Source organism: Strigops habroptila, chromosome 19, assembly GCF_004027225.2.
Source record: "Strigops habroptila isolate Jane chromosome 19, bStrHab1.2.pri, whole genome shotgun sequence".
NCBI classification, from domain to species: domain Eukaryota; kingdom Metazoa; phylum Chordata; class Aves; order Psittaciformes; family Psittacidae; genus Strigops; species Strigops habroptila.
In genome coordinates, this window is record NC_044295.2 from 5,384,360 (window position 1) to 5,407,747 (window position 23,388).

Below are 23,388 nucleotides of genomic sequence, written 5' to 3' on the forward strand. Positions count from 1 at the left end.
AAGGAAATGATGCTTTAGGGATGATGTATCTCTCCTGAATGCAGCACACTGTGAAATGCAGGGAAATGCTGGATTGAAGGTAATTGCCAAGGGTGCAGAAATAAAGAGAATCCACTTTTTGCAGCAGCCAAGAGAAAAATGAATGACTTGATCCTGACGTTATCTTTGCGGAATAATACTCTGCAAGAGTACTTCAGAGTGCTTTTTTCAGTGACCAGCAGTGCTGTGAGAGAGCAGCATGCATGCTGGCACTCGGTTCAAGCAATTAACTGCTAACAAAACATCTGGCTTCTGCTTAAAATAAGTAGTTTTCCCACAGTAGAAGCTGCTGAACTTGAATACAGCGACTCCATATTGGCAGCAGAGATTTTACCCTGAGATGAACTTTCAAGTCCACCTGCAATTACTGCCCTTGTGGGGATGGCTGTGGCTTGGTATTTTCCCAGAACTTGGAAGTGCGTTAAATTAATGGATAAAAGAATTGATTTAACTTTAAATTTCAAAAATATCTTCTGGTGTTTTTAGGATAAGATTAATAAAATGTCTTCTCTTGAGGTCTGTCTCTGTGATGACACAGAATAGTCCATTTTCAGTGTAGCAAAACGTTGGAGCAGGTTGCCCAAAGAGGTTTTTGCACAATGTTCATACTGATCTTTCTGAAGAGTTCCATGTAGGTAGATGAACAAACATCAGAAGCGTTTCTGTTAATGCTGAATTCCATTTAATGGTAGCGTGTTCTGAAAAGTAGAAAGTAATGTCAGCTTCTTAATTGTTTGGAGGTTTAAGTTGCCTGCCTTTATAGAAAGCCTTTCTTTGAGTTAAAATACATCATTACACAAGTGATTTGACTGGAACACTTGGGGGAGGACAAAGAATAGAGTAGGATACCATGGCTGTACATAATCCATGAGTGTACCTGGATATCTCCTTCTTTGTACTTAAACCCCAGAAAACAGAGTTAAAATGGAGTGATGCAGGTATTTCACATAATCATAGCTTAATGCTCAACTTGACGTTGCAGCATGGTAATGCTCTCCATTGCCTCACAAAAGCACCTTCTTTGGCGTTTAAAGTTTCAGCTGAGAATTTCACAGCAAGGTTTTAAAGTTCCTTCAGGGCTTACCTCTCTGTCCTTTCTGTAATCACAAGTAAAATCAGCAAGTCTGACCTCAGCCTTAAATCCAGATGCCAAGACAAGCTCTTTGAAAGAATGTTCTCAGTGCGGTACATAATTCATCTCTGCAATGGAAGAAGTCTTGAAACAGACATCAAATCTAAATACTTCCAGTTTCTGCCATAGAGAAATGTTTCTGTCTTGATTACTCTTGTTCTCTGTTTAAATGGAGGTGACTTTTGCTGAAGCTTTACTACGTCAGAATTTAGAAACAACGGTTAAGTAGGCTTCTTAGGTTGAGAGAGATCTTCATTTTGAAAGTTCTTGTACATCCCAACAGCCATTGTTGTGCCAGTGTTTATGTACTACGTAAGCTAGTGCAGAGAGTTACTAGCAGGTGTGATAATACTCTGAGCCAGGTCTTGGTGTGGCCGATGGGTTGCTAAAGTAGCACTGTTCTGCTAGGAATGGCTGCTTTGCTTGACTTGCTGTTATTTTAACAGCAAGCTGGCTAATGGCTTATTTGGATGTGGTAGCCAGAAGGATCAAAGTTCTCTTACTACAAGAGTAGATGTTACAGTTGGTATGACCATACAAAAAAATGGCATATAGAAGTTTGTTGCATGGCCACGAATAAAGAAGTGCACTTCATGTAGTGATGAATTGCTCTAATATCAGTACTCTGTTTCTTGTGTCTTGTTCCTAGCTGGCTTTTATTCCCTGCCCCTAAATTCCTTGTATCAAAATAGGAAACAACTAACTGATAATACGAATTATGTTTTCAGTACATTCAGAAGAAGCGCTGTTTTTACTGGCAACGTGTTACTACCGCTCAGGAAAGGCCTATAAAGCATACAGGCTCCTAAAGGGACACAGCTGTACTACTCCGCAGTGTAAATACCTGCTTGCAAAATGTTGCGTTGACCTCAGCAAGTAAGTAAATCCTTCGTGTTCTGTCCAGGGTTACAAATGCGTGCGTTTGTTGTTTGGATTTCTCTTTGAAAGCTGTCATATTGCACAAGCTAGTAATTCATTGGCCTTTCAGCTCTAAAGGTTATAAGCTCAGTTCGTTTTGCTTTCAGATATGGACCTAATGAGCATTAGCCCATATCGCAGAAACCTCTAAAAGGTATTGAATAACTTACAAAGGAGTTCTCAAGCTGTGTAGGGGGAGAAAGCGTTGATTGCTGAGATGGCTCAAGGAGACCACTCTGGGAAGTGTTGGGTTTGGTTTTGTGTTTTTCTGATCCTTTGCTTATTAAGTGTTTCCAGTATGAATTTAATGGCTAGGCCACTTCCCTCAAGGAGTAAGCTCGTTCCTCTTACCCTATTACTGCTAATGGGTAGGTGAGGGAGAAGATGGCAGACAGACATCTGGTTTTAAAAACCCACAACAAACCCATCTTGAAGCCACGTCCGAGAATGCTGTATTCAACATCAAAATTAACCTTGACAGGGTCAGAGTAGTGGCAAGGTATCTTGCTGCTTTTCTGGAGTCATCTTTAGAGTAGCGAGGATGTCTTGAAAAGTACCTTCAGAAATGGAGTGTCCAGAAGACTTTCTGGCCTTCTGTTTAGTATTCTGCCTAAGATGACTCACTTCTGGAAAAGGCATGTTGTATTATGCATCTGGTTTTGGAGTGTTGTTGGGGTTTTGGGGTTTGTTTTGGTTTTCTTCCCTCCCAGTAGAGATGTTCGGCTTCAGAATACTGCACACCTCTGTGTTGCTTAGAGGAATCCACCAGTTACTTAAAATTCCTTTGCAGGAACTGGTTTCTATGTGGTTTGAATCTTGTGAACACTGACAATGGGTTCCTGTTTTTGTTTGCAGCAGGGTGAAAACACTGGACTACCAATCCTGTGAGCCTTGTAACCCCTCTAAACCTCTTGTTTTTTACAAAGGCTTGCAGAAGGAGAGCAGATCTTATCTGGTGGAGTGTTGAATAAACAGAAAAGCCATGATGACATTGTGATGGAGTTTGGTGACTCTGCATGCTTTACGCTCTCCTTACTGGGACATGTCTATTGGTAATGTTGCTTTTTTTTGTCTAATAAAGTGGGGAGTGTGGGGGGGGTGTGTGTGTGTTATATATAAATAAAGTATCATCCATAGATCTTTAAAATGGCTGGAAGGCGGGCAGTGGGCTTGCTGTTAGTAAACAAGACAAAAAGCCATTGCAAAGAACAGCATCCCCCTAAAATGGGACTTCTCAAGATCTACTAGTGCTTCTGTAACTTCTTTTGAGGACTCTGTTGTCTAAGTACCTTTCATCTGTGTCTGAATATGTCAAATAACTTCAAAAGAAGCCAGTATTGCTCTGTGGTTTGAAACAATGAGGAATGTTGCTGTGACTCTCAACGTGCTTTTGTTTTTCAACCCCTCTTCTAGAAAGCTATCTTGAACAAAACTACTGTTTCAGTTTCCCTATAAACTGTCACATTCTTCTTGCAGCAAGACAGACCGGCTTGCCAAAGGATCAGAATGTTACCAAAAGAGCCTTAGTTTAAATCCTTTCCTCTGGTCCCCTTTTGAGTCGCTATGTGAAATAGGTAAGTCAGCAGAACTGTGCTCCTAGTGAAGATGTTCTCTACATTTCTGGTTATGTCAAGCTTTCCAGTTTACCATTGCCATGTGGCAAGGTTTATTTTACTCCTTTTAGTCCTTGAACTAGTAAGAAGAATGCCAGCAGAATTCTCTGGGAGTGGTTTTGGGAGCAACAAGGCATTTAAAATACTTTGCCAGTGTTTAGAGCTTTTCTCTTGGTTTCTTCCGTTCTCACTACTTTGGATTTAACAATACCACATGTTTCCAACCTGCTGTTAATAGACCCTTAGAAACTGTGCTTCTGAGGATAACTTTAAATAGTAAGTCTATTTTTTTAATCAAACTGATTGTCCAGGGTTTTGTAGTGGAACAACACTTCTGATTTAGTGTAAGGGGTTTTAAAACAATGCAATAAGAAGACACCCCTTCTAAAATCCTTTGTCCCCTGTCCTCCTTGTTTCAGACTGAGTATTTGGGGTATGGACTCAGGAGTAACTCTGTTTAAATCTCTTTCCAATCTTACAGGTGAAAAACCAGACCCTGACCAAACATTTAAGTTAACATCTCTACAGAACTTTAGCAGCTGTCTGCCTAACACTTGCACAACATTGGTATCTAATCACAACATATCGCACAGGCAGCCTGAGACTGTCCTGATGGAAACGCCGCAGGACACAATTGTGAGTTTTGCTAAAGTCATTGTATTCAAAGTGGGGGCTTTTTCCAGCTTAACTGAAGAATGCTGAGTAGAAACTACACTCTGAGTATCTCACAGCTGCCTTCTGTTTTCCAGGAGTTGAACAGAATCAACCTAGAATCCTCCAATTCCAAATATTCCTCTTTGAACACGGATTCTTCTATGTCTTACATTGACTCAGCTGTAATTTCACCAGATGCTGTCCCTCTTGGGTCAGGAACTTCTATATTGTCTAAACAGGCTCAAAATAAACCAAAAACTGGGCGAAGTTTACTGGGAGGACCTGCAGCTTTGAGCCCATTAACTCCAAGGTAAGTCCTTGAGATAGTTTTTGTCTACAGCTGTGATATTGAAAAGTGTGTGGTGCTGCACAATGTACCCGAACACGCATGTTGATAACACATTGTAAAGCTGCAGAAGTGAAAACTAAACACCCTCAGTAACTGCTCTTGGTCCTGGTGTTCATCTCTTCTGTTTTCTAAACAAGCAGTTGGTGGTTTTGATTAGGAGAGAGGAACTGTTGATTCAGTATATTGCTTATTGTGATGTTCACATGGAAAAATCTTTAAAGGAATATGTTTCCTCGCTGGCATAAACTTCATGATGAAAAGCTATTCCTAAGAGCTTTCCTTGAAGAATAGCTCTGTTCTAAGGACATGTAAATCTATGCTCAGTCCTGTAGTTAAACAGCGTTATGTTACAAGCCATTAGTGCTTGGATGGTCTGTATGTATTGCATTATTACGTTGTTATGCAGACAGGCAAAGGAAGTTCTGTCTCTTGATTTCAGGAGTATTTTCTATGAAAGTGTATCTCAGATGAGGATAGCAAACTATTAGAGGGTTAACATCAATCAATGGAGTAGCTCTGAAATAAAGTTGATCATCTGGGTCTGTTTTAACCACAGGATCAGGCCAGCTCTTGTGCTCTGGCATCCAGACACTGACCCTTCCTCTTTGTTTTGTTCTCAGCTTTGGAATTTTGCCACTAGAAACCCCAAGCCCTGGAGATGGATCCTATTTACAAAACTACACGAACTCTTCCTCTGTTATTGATGTGCCATCCACAGGAGCACCTTCAAAGAAGGTATCTTGCGTTCTGGATTGCTGTTCTACAAGTTTGATGTTGCACTGTGCTTTAAAGAAGAATCCATAGTGCAGATAGAAAAACATTGCATGTAGCCTGAACTGTACCAACAGTGGGAAGAACCCAACTTACTCACTGCAAAATGAGTTTTGAGAGACAATTTGTCTGAGTGTTCAACTGATTGAAGCCTCCTTAAGTTGTGGAAATGTTTTGGGTTTATTAAGTGAGAATCTAATTTATGTGTAATGTGTCTACAAAGTATGTTTAAAAAAAACCCATCCTCTGCTCTTGCTAACAATTATTTAATACAGCAAAATAAAATGTAATTCACCAGCTTATGTATATCTTCATCAGGGCCTGTAGGGACAAGCCAAGGGGAATGGCTTTAACCTGCGAGAGGGAAGATTGAGATGAGCTCTTGGGCAGAAGCTCTTCCCTGTGAGGGTGCTGAGGTGCTGGCACAGACTTTTCCCAGAGAAGCTGTGGCTGCCCCATCCCTGGCAGTGTTCAAGGCCAGGTTGGACACAGGGGCTTGGAGCAACCTGCTCTAGTGGAACGTGTCCCTGCCCGGGGCAGGGGTTGGAGCTGGAGGAGCTTTAAGGTCCCTTCAACCCAAACCATTCTGGGATTCTATGCCCCCAAAAAATATTGCAAGGAAAGATGTCTGTAAGCATTTTCAGCTTATCGTGACACTTCCTTTGGCTCACAAACCAGATTTGTTTTCTCACCTTTTATAATGATAAGCAATAGTCTTCTATTAAAACAAGCTCTTTTTCCCCACACCCAAAATACACAAGCACGTGCAGGCTGCCTAGCTGGTGCTGCTAGAGACAGCCTGAGGAAGATGCTGTGTTATGTCTGCTGTCCACCTCCCATCAGAGAGGAATGTCCCAATGCTGATGATTCTAACCAATGAAGGCTTCAGAACTTCTCAGGCTGCAAGCTGGAGTCTGAAGACAGTCCAAAATTAGCATGAAAACTCCAAGTTTGTTTAATTAATGTATTTCCAGGGATGACTTCAAATCACCCAGAAAGCCTCAAGCGAGCTGAAGTTACTGGGGTTTTGCAAGCAGTTCTTGAGTTCTGGTTTACAGACCAGAGCAATCTGAACAGTGCTGTGGTCTCTGGAGGGCTGAGTGCTTCACTCATCTAACTCTTGTGTAGAAGACATGAAAAATTGTCTTTTTTACTCCCTGAGAAACAGCCGTAGTTGCCATAGTGATAAATGGGAGGTGACAGTTGAAGAACCATTTGTTCCTTTCTAAAAACAAAAAACCTGAGGATTTTTCTCTCTATTTTTAGTAAGTCTTGAAGTTGCGTGAGGGATGTTAGTGTGCAAGAGGTGGCCAACTGTTTCATGTGAAAACTGAGGGCAAGTAATAGTGTAGAATTCCTCAAAAAGTAGAACTTGGATTTCCGTGTTTCATGCTCAGGACACATCAGTTGGTGCTCCTCTTGCTGTGTCATTCTGTCAGTGAAATTTAGAAGCTGTTAAAAATTAGTTTCTTTTATGGGCCCAGTACTTAAAAGAAGAAAAACCACTAAGTAGCTAGCTTCCCATGCACACACCTTGTGCATGGGATGGGCTTCTGAAGCCTGTTACTGGGAACTCTGGAATCTTGTTGCATGAGCCACTGTGGTATCCTGTCTGTAGACATCTCATTACTGCAGCACTTTCTGTCACTTCTTAGTTGTGCTTTTGGGGTTTTTGCCTTTGTTGTGTTAGGGCTGGACTGTGCTAAACCAGTCTGCTAGAAGTGTTTCGTGTCTCTGATCCAGTTTCCATCCTGTAGTTGCTCAGGACCAACCAGTTTTCCCTAGTACAGTTGAAAACGCTGGCTTGTGGTGGATTGTGTGTGTGTAGGAAGGTAAATTTTCATAAGTCTGAAGAATGGAAGCAATTAGCGAAGTGCAGCTCTTCAGTGTAGCACTTGCCTGCATTTAATGTCAGTATGTACTACATGTATTACAAAGCTTTGCATCTCAAGTTGTATTTGCTGCTTTTTTGTTGCTTTGTAACGCACAACAGCACCAAGGTGTAAATGTCACTAATCCATGCATCTGCTCTCTGCCCAGATGCGTCTGTGCTACACAAAACACAACTATTTAACATGTCTTTTAATAAACAGCTTAGAATTCTGCTGCTTGCTTTGTCCAATGCAAATAATTACGTGGCCAATTTCACTTCTGCTCTTCAAGTGCCTCAGTTAGAAAAGGTTGAGTGTAGCTGTGGCTAGAATGTACATGACTTAACGGAGGCAGTTTCCTAGGAAACTCTTACGTAAATGAATGAAACATTAGGATGGATCCAAAGGCTTCCTATCTGAGTGGGCAAGCATGTTACTGGCTGCCTAAACTGGCCTCTGATAACAAAGAATCTGAGACGGGAAGGACAGAACGTTTCAAGTCGGATAATGCATAAACTGGTGTTGCTTGTGCCATCACCGATCTCACTTCTTGATTTCTGGTGTCTGAAAGAACAACTCTTCCAAACAGCCGTCCCAGAGTTGAATGTTAGTGTCCCTGGAGGAAGCAGAAAGCTTGGGTTTAAGCTTGCTTCAAAAGGCAGGGAGGGCAGGACCTGTTGGGGATCCTTTATAGGAAGTCTACACATCAGACAGTGATTTTCTGTCTGAACTTCCTCTTTAGGTCTCAGATTCACAGTCAAGGTGTCACAGCTCTAAGTTCCCACAGCTCAGCTGTGCCAGGCTAGACAGCAAAGTGCACATTTTAGCTCTCTGAAGCTGTGTGAAGATATAAGACAATGTTTTGGTGCTAAGTCATATCACATGCTTGTAACTTGTGGCAAATAAAAGGTACAAAAGAAGTGTGTGTGCACAGTGTTGTTCAACTGACATGCAGTAACTTGCTGCTCCATGTTAACTTTACTCTGAGTACCTGTAACTTTAAACATGACATCGTTTCATTCCCTTTTATTCTTCTACAAACAACATACAGTTTCTTGCCACTAGATGGAGATTTTGTGTCTTTCAACTGATGTGCGTAAAGTTGGTAAACTTACTGTTACTGATGTTTTAACATCATGAGAGATGCTTCTGATGGTTGCTCCTGGGGATGAGGGGGACTCCTAAGCCTTTACTGAAAGAATCTCTCTTTATCCTCCTTTGTGCAGTGTTTGATAAGCAGAATAGATTTGCTATAGCAGAAATTGAGCTTTCTTAGTGACATAATAACAAACCTGTAGAAACTTTGTGTTATGCAGACTGTGAGCAGGATAAGCCAAGCTGGAACCAAGTCTGTCTTCTCGCAGAGTGGAAATAGCCGGGAAGTCACTCCAATTCTTGTTGCACAAACCCAGAGCTCTGGCCCACAGACAAGGTAAGGGAAGAAAATAAGTCCTCTTGGTATCGGTTCTTACAGTTCTTGAGCATTTTTGTTTAAAACAAAAATAAAAGGTGGTTTTATGAATAATAGAGCCAAGAACTTAATTTTTTTTTTTTTCCCATGTGCTGCTTGTTTTCAGTACAACACCTCAGGTATTGAGCCCAACAATTGCTGCTCCACCAAATGCACTGCCTCGAAGAAGCTCTCGCCTCTTTACTAGTGATAGCTCTACTACAAAGGTAACCAACTTCATGTGTTTTGCAGACTTAGGAGTTTCTTATCCACGGTACTGTGCTGACTAATGCTTTCCCCATCTGTGTAGCAGCTGAAAAACAGATTTTACGATGAACAGAACTTGTATGAAGTATGTGGCTGTACAAAGCATGTCATGATGCCATAATCTGTTGGGTTTTAATCTGTCAAGTGCTCAACTAAAACAGTAGAAGGAAGAGTATCATAATAAAATACAAAGATACATGCTGGGCTGACAAATGCATTGGTGCTGCTAGCTGTCAGCCCACTGGAAAAGAGGTGGTGGTGTTCAGAGCCATTTATTGAAGAATTCATTTTGAACAGATACAAAGTTATTTTCATGTGCATTCTCTCCAAAGAATGGAGCAGAACAGCAAAGCACAGATACTCATGGTCTGCAGTTAGGTGATGTCAATGTTTGCTGTTGAAAAAGGAACCACTAAATAGTCAATGAAGTTATGAAGTGCCTGTATACTTCAGTTTAAGAGTCAAATGGCTGGACATGGTCGTTAAAGCTGCAGAGAGGCATACATGTAACTTTGCACAATTCAGTTTCAAGCTGAGTTTTCTGCATTTAAAAGACTTCTGTATGTAACTCTTGCTCTTCTTCCTTGCAGGAAAATAGCAAAAAGTTAAAAATGAAGTTTCCACCTAAGATTCCAAACAGAAAAACAAAAAGTAAAACAAATAAGGGAGGAATAACTCAACCAAACTTAAATGACAGTTTGGAAATTACCAAACTGGACTCTTCCATCATTTCAGAAGGGAAGATTTCCACTGTTGCACCACAGATCCAGGCTTTTACGCTACAGAAGGCAGCAGCAGGTCTGTTTGAGCACTATTGGACTGTATTAGAGTAAAACGTAGTGTATCTGTGTTTTAAGGTTGAATGAAGAGAAAAATGTTGCTCCAGTGTTTGCTGCTTTCTTATTTCGGTAGGCCTGCACAGCTATCACCTTTGTATGAAATTTGGTTGAATTCAATATCTTCTAGTTACAAAGAACAAGTGAAGAGGTATTAAAAGTGGCTAATTCTAAGCAGCTATATCTTGCAAGCTTGGATCCTTATTAATGATTAAAATGTTTTCGGGCAAGATCCTTGGAAACTGACTCAAAGGAGCTCTGAGTAACCCAGTCACTTTCTCTCAAAATCAGGTTTATAGAATCAATTCTCCCTTCATATTTCCCATTTGTTTAAACCAAGTCTTTGTTCAGATTGTCAGAAGATCGCAGACAAAGTGCTGAATTCCTCTCTTTTGGCTCATTAATATTTCCAGGCAGCGAGAAGATGTATCCAAGGATACCAGACATGTGGAAACTGTGTTCAGACCTAACAAAATGTTTGAATAGCTGCTCTAAATGCAAAACTCCACTTGCTCTGAACTCGAGCATTTCTGAGTATTCTGTTGATGGCTTAAGCAGTTGTTACTATCTGACTTCCCTTACAAAGGTTGCTGTTTAGAATATTATGCCTAAGTTGAGGATGTATAAGACTGTGTTTGGGAACTCCTGGAAGATTTCCCTAGGCAAAGTCAGGAGCAGTGCCTGCCCCAATGAAGAGCTGGTGGGATTATCAAGTAAATAAGTCTCAGTTGTCTTTTTTTTTCCACTTCTATTTATTGTGGTTTTCTCCTAGAAGGTTTGATGAGCCTTCTTCGTGACATGGGGAAGGGTTACTTAGCCTTGTGTTCATACAACTGCAAAGAAGCGATCAACATCTTAAGCCATTTACCATCCCACCACTACAACACTGGCTGGGTGCTGTGCCAGATTGGGAGAGCTTACTTCGAACTTGCAGAATATATGCAGGTAGGAACTTTTCCCTTTTGTTTTGCATAGCTTTCCACAACCCCTGCAGCCTTCCTGCAAAAGCTGTAGGAAGAGTACAGTTAAGATGATCTTAAAGGTCTTTTCCAACCCAGTTGATTCTATGATTCTATATTGTGCTGCTTAATAGTTTATTTTGAAAACTAAAGCTGTGGACCATAATGACTTCCTAAAGCTGGGCTTCTTCCTTTGTTGTGCTTCAAGTGTTGTAACGTGGAGCTGAAGTTTATGAAATGGGTATCTACGTCAGAAAGACTTCATTAAGCAACTCTTGATAAGGAGTGTAGCTGTCTCACATGGAAGTAAAGCAGCTGTATGTGTTGTCACATGCCCCCATCCCTCTGTCACCCATGTTCACCACGTGCTGCCTTTTCCCTTGTAATTATTACACACGATGTCTGGAGGGCTGGAGCACTCTATGAATGCAGTACCTGTCGTCTGTCAGAAACCCTCATGATCATAACTGGACCATAAGAGTATGCTACACTCTTTGTGGGTACCTTTTTTGCCCTGCTTGTGATAAAAACAGCAACATAAGCTGAGTCAGCATAGGGAGGGCTGGCTGCGTTTCTGCTGGGGTATAGTCGCTTCCTTCGCTTGAAGGGGAAGTCACAGGACTTATAGCTCTGTGCAGTAACTTGCAAAGCAAAGAGGAGACTCAGTCTGGACATACGAGGCTTGTAACCTTGACCTATGTGCTCTGCTTTGGTGGGTGGGCTTTTGGTTTAAGTTTAATTTCTGTTCTTAGGCTGAGAGAATATTTTCAGAAGTAAGAAGGATTGAAAACTACAGAGTCGAAGGCATGGAGATCTACTCAACTACGCTGTGGCATCTGCAGAAGGATGTTGCTCTTTCAGTTCTCTCCAAGGATTTGACAGACATGGATAAAAACTCACCAGAGGTATTAAATGCTGTGGTCTTGAATGAGAGTAACTGTATGTGGCAAAATCAATGATTCAGAACAAAGCTCTGATCTAGCTCAGGTGTATTCTCCTGTGAAAACTGCATGGCCAAACTGGAGAGGAAGGTGGCAGGTTTGTCTGTTGAACTGATGATGCCTGAAATGGCTTCTTTGAATTCCAGCTTCCGTGGAACAGGTTGAAACCTTTTATCTGTTAATGATTATTGAAATTTGCATTGGCACCATTCATCCAGGAAGATCATGGGTTAGTCACCCTTCCTGCTGCCAGCATGCAAAGATAAGGAATATCTCTTTCCTGTACCACCTTTTAATTGTGGTATTTAACTCACTGGTACTTAAAACGTGATGTTGCACATTTTTTATGCCAAAGTCCATTAACCTGTGGAGTGTACAGTAACATAAAGTCATGAGTATGGTAATATAAAGTCATGATCTACAAAAACCAGGCATCTTTTAATAGGTGCCACAGTAAAGTAATAGATATGTGTGTCTGTAAATGTGTTCTTAACAGAATTGAGAGAACTAGGTTATAGTGGGAGCTTTTCTTTGCTGTTGGAGGAGAGAATCCTCTTCATGTTGTCTTGTCTAATAGTGGAAGAATTTAAGAGTGGACATCTCTCCAATGTCTGGAGAGATGAAAATGCAGATTCTAATGCAAGGAGTGGAGAACAGTTCAGTAGTGATGCTTTGGGAAGGCAAAGGGCGCCTGGGCTGTGGAGCTTTACCTCAGTGCCAGTTGCTGAGCAAGGGGAGAAGGGGAGGTTGCTGCTAAAATCATGGCTCTGCAGATTTCCAGATTAGTCAGGTGGAGTGAAAGCAAATTTACCATCTCCCCTTGGTTATTTTTACACATCTCGGATGTTTTATTTCTAACCTTTCCAACAGCTTCAACAGCTTTAGTCATTAGTCATCAAAGGATCTAATTGGCACCAACGTGCTGGGTGTCCTCATTCTCATTTTCTCTATTTCAGCTTGTCTAGCTCTAAGGTGTATTTAGGCCTCTCAGCCTCTTAGCAATGAGACTTAACTGTTGTTTTACTATTATGTTTTAATCTAGGAGGAAGTTAGTTATAATCACGTAAAGCAGCATGGAAACAAATCTGTTCAGTTCAAACATAGTCACTGTGGGTTGTAAAAAGTGTGCTAATTTTGCAATGCTGTTTTTACTAGGCATGGTGTGCTGCAGGAAACTGTTTCAGCTTGCAACGAGAGCATGACATTGCAATCAAGTTCTTCCAGAGAGCCATTCAAGTTGATCCAAACTATGCTTATGCCTACACCCTGTTGGGGCATGAATTTGTGTTAACAGAAGAACTAGACAAAGCATTAGCTTGTTTTAGAAATGCAATCAGAGTCAACCCTAGACACTATAATGCATGGTAAGTTTGGTTTCACCTCCCTCTTATTGCATGTGAGGCAGAGTTCCTCTTGGAGAAATACCTTCTGGATGCTAAAGGAGGTTTTCTTGTTTCCACAAATCTTGGCTATATTACCCCAGCTATTTTGTTCTGTGCAGCACTTCTCATAATTCTACTTGATTGTTCCTCACTTGTAGCTGGAGAGAGGAGAGATCTGTCCCTTTACGCCTTAGGATACAATTAGTTTCTTCCAGCTTTTTCTGTGTATGTGTAAAGCACTGAAAGTTAGATCTGCTGGTGTAAGTCACTTAGTCTTGAGAAACTTGTGTGCTTTTTATTTTGTAGCTGTTCAGCCTGTCTTCCTGTGTATCAAATACCAATTACTCAAACTACCCAACTGAACCAAAAACCCCAAGATAATTTTAGATGTAGCTTTTTCCCCCACAAGAAATCATTTCCCACCCTGGATAGGGTTGGCAAATCTATAGAGCATTTCTGCCAGGTCAGATTCACTGGCAAAGCCTGGTTTGATTTGAATACAGCCTTACTGAACAGAGTTGTTTTTCTGCTTGCAGGTATGGGTTGGGGATGATTTATTACAAACAGGAAAAATTCAGTCTAGCAGAAATGCATTTCCAGAAAGCACTTGATATCAATCCTCAGAGCTCAGTCTTACTGTGTCACATTGGAGTAGTAAGTAGATTGCACTTAACTCTCTCCTTGTGTTTTCGTCTGTTTCTGTACTTTGTTTGAGTAAAGTCATTCTGAATGTTTTTAGCATAAAAAAACCCAACAGGTTCAGAGTTCCTGTGGGAGGATCTTAAGTGCCAAATGAATGAATAACCACAGGATTCATGTGTCAGAAGAGAGACACTCCTCTCTTCAAACTCCTTTTAGCCGGTAATGAAATTATGCTATCAGGTCATGTTTGTGAGTCTGCCAAAATAGTAGTGATACGAAAGTCAGGACGGTGTGTAAATATTAATGTGAACAAGAGTATTTATAGGGGTGTTTTATACCCAATACGTAAGAAATTAAATGGTTTGCACTTGGACCAGCATTTCCAGTTCTATAAAATGCTAAAGCACCCATCTCTCCTTTCCCAGTGCAGTATTTTTGTCCTGGTTGTGCGTCCACACTGCACTCATCACTTTGTAGATGTGACAACTTACTCCTTAGGCCACTTTATGCCAAGTGAAGTTTAAATAGCAGGCAGCTACTCCAGCCCCATCAGTGCAATTACATTTACAGGGCTGCTTGAGAAGTTGGTCATTTATCCATCTGCTGGTGCAGTCCTTAGGAAGCAGTGGCCTCACCCTCACGAGTGCTCACTTAGGAAGTTGGGAAGAAGTTCTCAGATAGTTGTGATGGTGACTTAAGGCTGTGTGTGATGGATGGTTCCCTGCTGGCATTCATTTGCCAAATAATACAGGGACAGTGCCTGCTTCTCACTTATAGGCATTGAGAAAGGCATTGAGTCCACTCCTGGCCAGAGGTTCAGTGATTTCTGTGAACCATTGGGTGGGGAGAAGGTTTTGAGGTGGAGATGAGGTGAGGTGAAGTTTTCCTGTAAGAAAACTCATTAAGACTTGGTCTAGGATTGGACAAATATTTGTTAAAGCAGCAGATTGTAAGTACATGTAGTCCAATGGATTTGTTCTTGTTTGGCAGATGAGCTGTTATTTTCCCTTCTAAACTTGTTCTCCCTTTGTGTAACAGGTCCAGCATGCACTGAAAAAGTCTGAGAAGGCTTTGGATACATTAAACAAAGCTATTAACATTGACCCCAAGAACCCACTATGCAAATTCCATAGAGCTTCTGTATTATTTGCAAATGAGAAATACAAGGTAAGATTTGGTCCCTGTCGACAACTTTAAGGTATCTATAAATCACTGTAGTGAGGAATGGGGATGCACTGGAAGCTAAATGCTTACAGATTAACATGAGGGCTTGCAGGAAGAGCCTGGGACATCAGCATGCCTTCCAGAGGCTAATGTGAAGCATTTGCTTTGACACCTGCCCCCTTCACCAAGGGAACTTGTTGACCAGGGCGAAGTGGTGTGTTAGGAAATAAAACGTTTGGACTCTCTTCATTATCAGGCTGAGACTCGTAAGACTAAAGTTACACTGTTCACATAAGCTACATAAAACTTAATGAAATATTTGGGGGATTAGCACTAAGAGACTTCTGATAGTGTGATAAATTTGGCCAGTGTTAGGTAAGGAAATGTAGGTTTACGCTTCTTTCTGTAGCAAGCCCTGACTTGAAGTTGTCTTTACATGAATAAGTTCTAGAGGGTTGAATGCAACTTTTTATAACTAAAACCATTGTTCATTTCTAACTGCAGATTGAATAGGTTCAACTTTTTAGGTTGAATTTCTTGATAATGCCAGATTACTGCCACAGCAGCAGAAATTGCTCCAGTATCAACAGTTAGCTTAAAGTAGAAGTTTCACTAAATGTTTTGGATTTCAAATGCCTCATATAAACACAGTCATCACTTGTTAAAGGCTACAGATACATAGCTAAACCCAGAACCTTTCAAAAGCACAGGCTTGAGAGCATCCAGCACAGAATATATCAATATTTCTACTTTTTCAGAAGCTCAGGACATTAAAGGAAGTGCCCACTGCAAATACAGCATCAGCTTCTTCTACCCTGTTGTACCTTGTTGGAGGCATCAGGGGCCTTTGATATCAGAACTGTTGGTTGTGTTGTAGGAGATCAAAGCCCAATAAACCTGCTCTATTTCTGTAATAACAGGACTATAGTATGCTACAATCTTTAAATGAGAACCTAATGTAAAGGGAAGTTTAGATGCTTCTCATGAGGTTGTGCTGGTTTTGATGGAATACACTGTGTGTAAATGCCAAGATGATTTTTTCCACGCTGGTGCGAAGTCACAAGTTAGTGATGTTGTAACTGGCTGCAGACTGGTAGCTTGTACTTACTAAGCTCTTTTTTCTTCCTTTTCAGTCTGCTTTACAAGAACTTGAAGAACTGAAACAGATCGTTCCCAAAGAGTCTCTTGTTTACTTTTTAATAGGAAAGGTAAGTAAAACTTAACTGGGATCACAAGCGTGTTGGTTTCCTTTGTTGCAGAAATGTGTGCCTAATGAGAAAACATGATGCCTGTCCCTAAGCTGCTTCCATGTGGAGCAGTGTTCTAAAAATTCCCAAAGCTTTAAATAAGGCTGACTGCTCACAGCTTTATTATGTAGCAGCTTTTAAATGCAGAAGACAGTTATTACTGGAGCAGCCTTCAGCTCTATTTTAAACAAAACAACCAACCCAAGCCAGTGTCATTCTTTGCCTGCTTTGATTTCACCACTGTCAACTTGAAAGAGAATAAAGTTTAAAAAGCAAGAATTGATCCTGATAAAGGGACTTCATACAGTGGTTATACACACAGCCAGAATCTCCCTCTGAAAGTGGGACTTTATCAGGACTTGGTTCAGTACAGTAGCAATGATGTGATCAGTGGAAATCCTTAGAACGTTGAGGGACAGTCCATCCATCAGTCAGCAGTGCTGCTTATGAGTGTGTGTAGCTGTTGAGATATTCAATCCCATTCCAATGTGTTGCATCAGAAGTGCTGAACAAGGAGGTATTGTGGCACACTCCAAAGTCTCCACCAAGAGCCTCAGTGTCCTTTTCAGCTGACAGCCTCCCCAAAGAGCTGTAGAAGGTTATCTGTTTGGCAGGCAGAAGAGTCTCTGGTGAAGCTAATGGAGTAGGCTAGCACAGGAAAAGATATTACCAGCTTGTCAGTGTGTTTGCATTCCAACCTTCTTTGTGTTTAATGCCAGAGAAAAGTAATCTAGGAATAGAAATCCTCCTTCCTCACCGTCTTCTCTGCTAATACGCTTTAAATACGTTCTGCAACTTTCTTCTGTGGGGTGTCTGCTCACTAGGAAGCAACACTACAAACTTGCCTCTAGCACAGGTCTGGGGAACTCTTCATCAGCAAGATGGAGAGGTAAAAGGATTTGTGCTGAAATTTGTGGACTGGTAACTGTCCAGGAGTAGCCGGACCTCTACATTGCCATGACAGTTGCCATGTCTTGACAAATTTAAGTGCTTTCACTGTTAAAATGCTTACCACAGATAAATTACTTGCTCATCTGTCCTTTATGATAAGGAGAGCTTCAGGGCAAGTTACAGTAAGATGTGGGCTGGATTCTGCAGTGCAGGGTTGTCTTGAAGAGCTGCTGTTCAGTTTAGCAGGACAAGTGAGGAGCCACTTCATGTCCAGTTGTTTTCTCCACCTGCCAATGGCAGTTAAAACATCACCTGAGGATGTAAGAATGGCTGTGCCGAGTCAAATCATGGGTCCTGCCTTTGCCAGTGCTCAATGAGAGCTGTAGGGGAGGGTGTAGCACTCATGTGCACATGGTGATGCTTCCACAGGTCATTCTCTGGGCCTCTGACATCTATAGAAGCCTGAGACTTTGGACTTTTCCTGAGCCACAAGTAGATTTGGGGGCTACAATGACTCAAGAAACATAAAGCATGGTGAGGGAGCAAGACAAGACACGTGCAGCTTTTACCCCACCTTGCTGCAGCTTCATTTCTATTTCAAGATCCACCTCTTTATGGTTTTGAATGTCAGCTGCTAGTTTAATTTTGAGGCTTAAATAGAAACACTTGCTCACTCTTTCTACACATATTTGCTATTTCCCTTGGGACTTGTGTGATAAATCTTTCATCTCTACTCTCTATTGGTTTTTATAAAGCATCAGTTACTTGTGGCTTGTTCTGTTGGTTGTCTAAAACTTCAAGTAGCAGCTTCATGTAAATGTAGCCTTTTATGCTTTTATTTTAGGTTTATAAGAAACTGGGTCAAACACATTTGGCCCTAATGAATTTCTCATGGGCAATGGACTTAGATCCCAAAGGAGCCAATAACCAGATTAAAGAGGCCATTGATAAACGTTACCTTCCAGATGATGAGGAACCAATAACTCAAGAAGAGCAAATCAGTGAATGTTACCCCTATGAATCAGGTTTGTATTTCCAACCCTTTCTCATTCAAGGAGGTATTTCAGGCTTTGTAGAATCCCAGGTTTAATAGGTGAAACACACTGCTCAACCCTGCTGCTTGGCAGGAAGTCCAGAGGCTCTTCACTCGGAATTCATTCATTCTTCCTACAGTAAGCATGAAATAAAGGATCTTTAGAATTTGTAGATGGAGTAGGACAGAGATAATGCCTATAGTAAATTCATGGTTGGCTAATAGTATCCTAGGAGAGCAAGATGTTCACAGAGCTGCAAATCTTCCCTTGTAGAAGCTTCAAATCATTTGAAGGTGACTGAATGGCAACTGAAATTGTCTATAGAGACTTCGTCCAAAATTAAACTGGATGTCGGGTAAAAACATTTGGCTTTCTAAACATGAAAGGAAGCTTTTGACAAAAGTCATGGAAGTGGCTTCATTTGAATAGAGAGAAAATAAAACACAAAAAATTGTCCTAGTCAGGAATAATCCATGCAAAGGAGTGGCCTGGGTTTTTCTTCTCTAACTTTTTATTATGAGCTTAGATGCCATGAAGCAGGGGTAGCTCTGTGAAATGGGGATAGTAGTAACTATTGACCTCTTTGATGCAGACTGAAGTAGTGGTAGAAAATAAATACTAATAAGCAATTTAATACCGGAAACTTACCCTGCACTTCCTGAAGTGTCAGGAGTGTTTTCTCTCCCTGCTGTTGTAGTTGGGCTACTTAGAACGCTGCTCGCTGGGGCTGAACATGTTTCTGGCCAGGAGGTGGAGACAGAGTACTTGAGCTGCCGAGGGACCTAAACCAGGACTGAAAACACCCAAACACACAAAAACCAAAACAAGCAAAACGCACCAACTTCATGTGCCCAATAAGCAAAGTAAAACAGGATAGGGCTGTTTGTAAGCACTTCAGTTTCCCTGTGTGGGAAACTGCTGAGGCGCTGGCACAGGATGCCCAGAGAAGCTGTGGCTGCCCCATCCCTGGCAGTGTTCAAGGCCAGGTTGGACACAGGGGCTTGGAGCAACCTGCTCTAGTGGAAGGTGTCCCTGCCCGTGGCAGGGGATGGAACTGGATGAGCTTTAAGGTCCCTTCAACCCAAACCAGGCTGGGATCTTATTCTGTAAATTGCAGAAGAGTTTCACAGACTGAGCTGAATAACTCTTTTAGGTTACTTGAGATTGTCTCATGTATATTAAGGTAATAGTGGGGATGGGGAGGCTTGTTTTTGATATATTGGCTGGTGTGAGCCAGTTTGTGCGTGGGGCTGGCTGTGTCCATGGTACAGAAACCTGTGAAGCATTTGCATTAAAGCCATAAAAGGCACCTGTGTTTCTCCATGAAACAGCTTCATATTTGGGAATTTACAGTGAGTATGCTAAAGTGTACCATGGGAGGTAGAGTCAAGTCACATTCCTGTGTGTGAAGAACAACCATCACCAGATATTTACCTTTGTTCTCATTTTAACAAGGATAGAAGTTAACTGTTTAAGGGTAGCCTCTCTGTGTGTACACATTTCTCTTGCACACGGTGCGCTACATGCTGTCTTCATTCCAGTAGGAATCTAGTTTTCCTGGAAGCTCTAGGCTAGTCCTTATCTGAGCTGAGGGAGCAGAGTAATCCATCAGCATCAGGAAGGTCTGTTTGCACTTCCTCAGAGCCATTCTCTTCCCTCATGCCATATTTTCTATTAGGGAAGCAGGGAGCAAGGAGCTGCTGAACACCACTAATGAAACATCATTTGCTTGTAAATCGAGTGGTCCCAATGCAGAGAGTAACTCATAGGAGGGGTTTGGGCAACTGGTGTGTTTGGAAGGAGTGGGGAGGGTTAAGTTGCTCCTGAGGCTATTTTGGAGCCCTCCATTCCAATCCCTCCCTACCTCAGGGCTGGAGGTTTCGGGTTTTGTTAATATGGACTTTGTGTTAATTCCTTTCAAACTGCATTTAGACTTTGTCATGCTCTCAGGGGTCAAGGTGTGAAAAGGAGAAGGGGAAAAGCCACATGGCTTTAAAGGATTTGGAGGGGAAGCCCAACCCATTGCTGCTGTGCCTGTGACATGCTGGAGTCGATCCTGAGGGAATCTCTGAGTGCAGCAGCCCAGTAATGTTTGACTGTTTCTTTCTCATTCAAGCTGGCACAGACGAATCCCAAGAGAGCAGCATGACGGATGCCGATGACACACAGCTCCATGCAGTTGAAAGTGATGAATTTTAACCTCCAAAAGCCAGTATCTGAGCTTGAGTGTGTGACTGGTACTGTTGTGTTCTCCCCTTCCTTCGCATCCTGGGTCTTCACATCACTGAGCCAGCATTGTCATTATTCTCCCAACACCACGAGTACACCTCTCGGACTTCAGCTGTACACAGAGTTAATGGCAGTGCAATATTCAGCTGCTACTGAGTCTGACTTGTTGGCTCTTACTCATGTATGAAAGTGACTGAGGAGGAAATGCTATTTTTGGACTCCCCTTTGCTGGAAAAATATCATGGAAGAAAGACTTATGGTTTGCTGTACCGAAGCCAGTAGATGCGGGGATAGTACTAATGAAGCAGTGTCTTGTTCTTTTTCCAGAGCTGTGTCTTAGTTTGGTTCTTTCTTGGTAAGCAGAGTGCTGAACCTCATTTCCAAGGACAGTGTTGACAAATGCAGGCGGTTAAAAGACTTTTGAATATTGTAACTTAAATGCCAGGGGATGTAAATAACCTTAAAGCTGCGGTGGCTCCAGAGAGCAAACACAAAGCACGTGCTCAGGAGCGTGTCCCACCACGTGAAACATCCCGTGTCCCTGCTTAGAGTGGAAACGTAGCGGGAGGATCCCAATGGAGAATCAAAGCTTTGATGAAATGCTTTTGTGTTCTAACCAAGAGTTTAATTTATTCACCTCGGTTCTGAAAAGTCAGGGTTTACTTTTCTACTTCCAAGCAACCAGTCAGCACCGTCTTGTTCATTTTCCGTAGATTCCTTCACTTGTTCTTCTCCTTTTAAGAATAAAACTTAATAAAGGGCAAAATCAAGAGAGCAACATCGATCCACCTAATGAGAAACATCCACCCCTTAACCCAGCGTGATGGTGTGTTTCTGAGCAGACTGGGAAACCCATGGAAGCCTTAAGAAGATCAGAACCTTCGTCAACCCCATCAACTCATTGTTGAAGATGAGCATCATTTAAAAACCATTTTGGGAAGTGTGGTCCAAGCAAAATGTGCAATTTTCTGTCTTTCTCCTTTCTTTTTAAGCTGTTCTTTCAGATCTCGCTCCAAAACCACTGTCCTCTTGGCCAGAGGCTGCTTCACCGAGTCCAAAATGATCTTTCTCCGCAGCAACAATCGGTGCCCTTTATGCAGTGATGATGCAGAACGTGTATGATATGAGCAGTTTTAAAGAGCAACTTATGCCTAATAAATTGGGAATGATACAAATTTCATAGCAACATCTTGGTTGTGGTCGGTCTTTATTTAATGGATTGATTTTTAGGGGTCTTTTACCTTTAGAACTCTATTTTCTGGCCTTGCCTTGCACGAGGCATCTCTTTCTGTCACCTCCTTTTCGGTCATGAGCCACATGGACACTTTATGGTTTGGAAAATAAGCCTCAAGTGCTGAGCAAAAGTAGAATTCTCTGATTTCTTTTTTGAAGGAGGAGGATAAGCAGTTTAAAAAAGAGGCTTAAACCCCACTAATAGCATGAAAAGGAATTCCTAAACCCTGAGGAATGATATTAAAGGAGCTTTGTGCCTCTGCCACATATTTCTGATCAGGCTGGGGCTGGAAGCTTGATGAACTGACTGGAAAATCATGACAAGCTGCAATGGATTTTTGTGGCCATAGATCTTCACTTTCCTGCTGTGTCCTCCCTGAGGAAGACTCGGGGCGTGGATGGCCCAAGAGCATCCCGTGTCTCTCCTGCTGTGGTTTTCCCACCCACCCCCAGCGCATCCGCTGCACCTTCAGTGTCAGCTCTGGAGGCAGCGCTGGGCTGAGGTCACCAATTCCCACCTTCATTGGCTTCCTTTTGCTCCCCAACATCCTTTCGAACCAAAAGCTGGGAATCAGCAGGTGCTGCTCTCGACTCTTTCCCATAACAACCACTTGTTTAAATGGAGACCAGAGATGCGGGGAATGAGGTGGCTTTTTCCCTTTTTCTCTTTGGTTCTCTACAAATTGTCACCAATTCTAGTAAAATTTTTCAGCACCCTCAAAAAAGCTCCAAATTCCATTGGGATGGTAAAAGGAAATGGGTGCTACCTGGTAGATGTGCTACGGGAATATATCCCTTGCTTTAGACGTACATCAGACCTTAAAGGGGTTTTTTCTTCACCCTGGAGTAACATTGAGCCCATGCTCCGATTTTCCCTTCTCAACAGATACACAGAACTGGGCTTCACTCACTAGAGCTTTGCTCTCTGAAGAGGGGCAGGGAGGAGGAGGAAGAGGAGAAGGAGCACGAAGGCAGCCAGGTCGGAGCAAGTGTGTTCACTGGAAAGAATTAGGGAACTGTCATTTTCTTAGGACACAACAATGCAGAAATGCGGAATGTGGGTGTGGAGTGTCCTGTTTCCACTGGAACAATGTCAGTTGTCTCCCCCTCCCCCTTTTTTTTTTGCTTTTCTTGAATTTTTATTTCAAAAATTGTACAGTCTTAGGAAAAAAACCAAAAGTTTTTTTGTTCATATATTTGCGACTCATTAAAGGATGTGGAAAATCCAAATAAACTACTTTTAAAAGCAGGTTATCCCCCAGTGCTTTGGGATTCAGCCTTCTGGAAGTGGACAGAGCTGGGAAGAGGTTTCAGGACAATCCCTGGGGGATGTGGGGCTGGTTTGTGTCCTGTGGTAGCTGATGATGACAGAATCATCATGGTGTGGTTTGCGTTGGAAGGGACCTTAAAGCTCATCCAGCTCCAACCCCCTGCCACGGGCAGGGACACCTTCCACTAGAGCAGGTTGCTCCAAGCCCCTGTGTCCAACCTGGCCTTGAACACTGCCAGGGATGGGGCAGCCACAGCTCCTCTGGGCACCCTGTGCCAGCGCCTCAGCACCCTCACAGGGAAGAGCTTCTGCCTCAGAGCTCATCTCAGTCTCCCCTCTGGCAGGTTAAAGCCATTCCCCTTGGCCTGTCCCTACAGGCCCTTGTCCAAAGCCCCCTCCAGAGGCTGAGTGAAATAGTCCAGACCAGGAGAGCAGGTCCCAGATGAGAACGGGTCAGAGCATCACACAAGATTGTGGTGGCAGAACCCCCAACAGA

The 23,388-nt window shown here is 42.2% G+C and overlaps 1 protein-coding gene and 1 long non-coding RNA gene across 8 annotated transcripts in view; one reads left to right on the forward strand and one right to left on the reverse strand.

Annotated features, from left to right (window-relative positions):
• CDC27 (cell division cycle 27) overlaps nt 1-22,852 on the forward strand; it is a 29,839-nt gene extending 6,987 nt beyond the window's left edge. The window contains exons 3-19 of one of the 7 annotated variants that reach the window (XM_030508974.1): nt 1,900-2,047; nt 3,016-3,141; nt 3,566-3,663; nt 4,184-4,338; nt 4,452-4,666; nt 5,326-5,440; nt 8,646-8,779; nt 8,925-9,024; nt 9,655-9,862; nt 10,676-10,845; nt 11,612-11,764; nt 12,956-13,164; nt 13,719-13,836; nt 14,863-14,991; nt 16,122-16,196; nt 17,971-18,151; nt 20,277-21,569. In XM_030508974.1, the coding sequence (XP_030364834.1) occupies nt 1,900-2,047; nt 3,016-3,141; nt 3,566-3,663; nt 4,184-4,338; nt 4,452-4,666; nt 5,326-5,440; nt 8,646-8,779; nt 8,925-9,024; nt 9,655-9,862; nt 10,676-10,845; nt 11,612-11,764; nt 12,956-13,164; nt 13,719-13,836; nt 14,863-14,991; nt 16,122-16,196; nt 17,971-18,151; nt 20,277-20,359 (2,417 nt within the window). In that variant the 3' untranslated portion in view covers nt 20,360-21,569. Of the gene's footprint in view, nt 1-1,899; nt 2,048-3,015; nt 3,142-3,565; nt 3,664-4,183; nt 4,339-4,451; nt 4,667-5,325; nt 5,441-8,645; nt 8,780-8,924; nt 9,025-9,654; nt 9,863-10,672; nt 10,846-11,611; nt 11,765-12,955; nt 13,165-13,718; nt 13,837-14,862; nt 14,992-16,121; nt 16,197-17,970; nt 18,152-20,276 lie in introns of those variants that run through there. The other 6 variants (XM_030508973.1, XM_030508975.1, XM_030508976.1 and 3 more) reach the window with 6 other exon arrangements.
• LOC115617913 lies at nt 18,129-20,319 on the reverse strand. Its single transcript, XR_003994700.2, has 2 exons — nt 18,809-20,319; nt 18,129-18,293 (listed from the first exon to the last, which is right to left on the reverse strand). It is a non-coding gene; the product is annotated as an uncharacterized LOC115617913 (long non-coding RNA).
• Nucleotides 22,853-23,388: the final 536 nt, after the last annotated feature.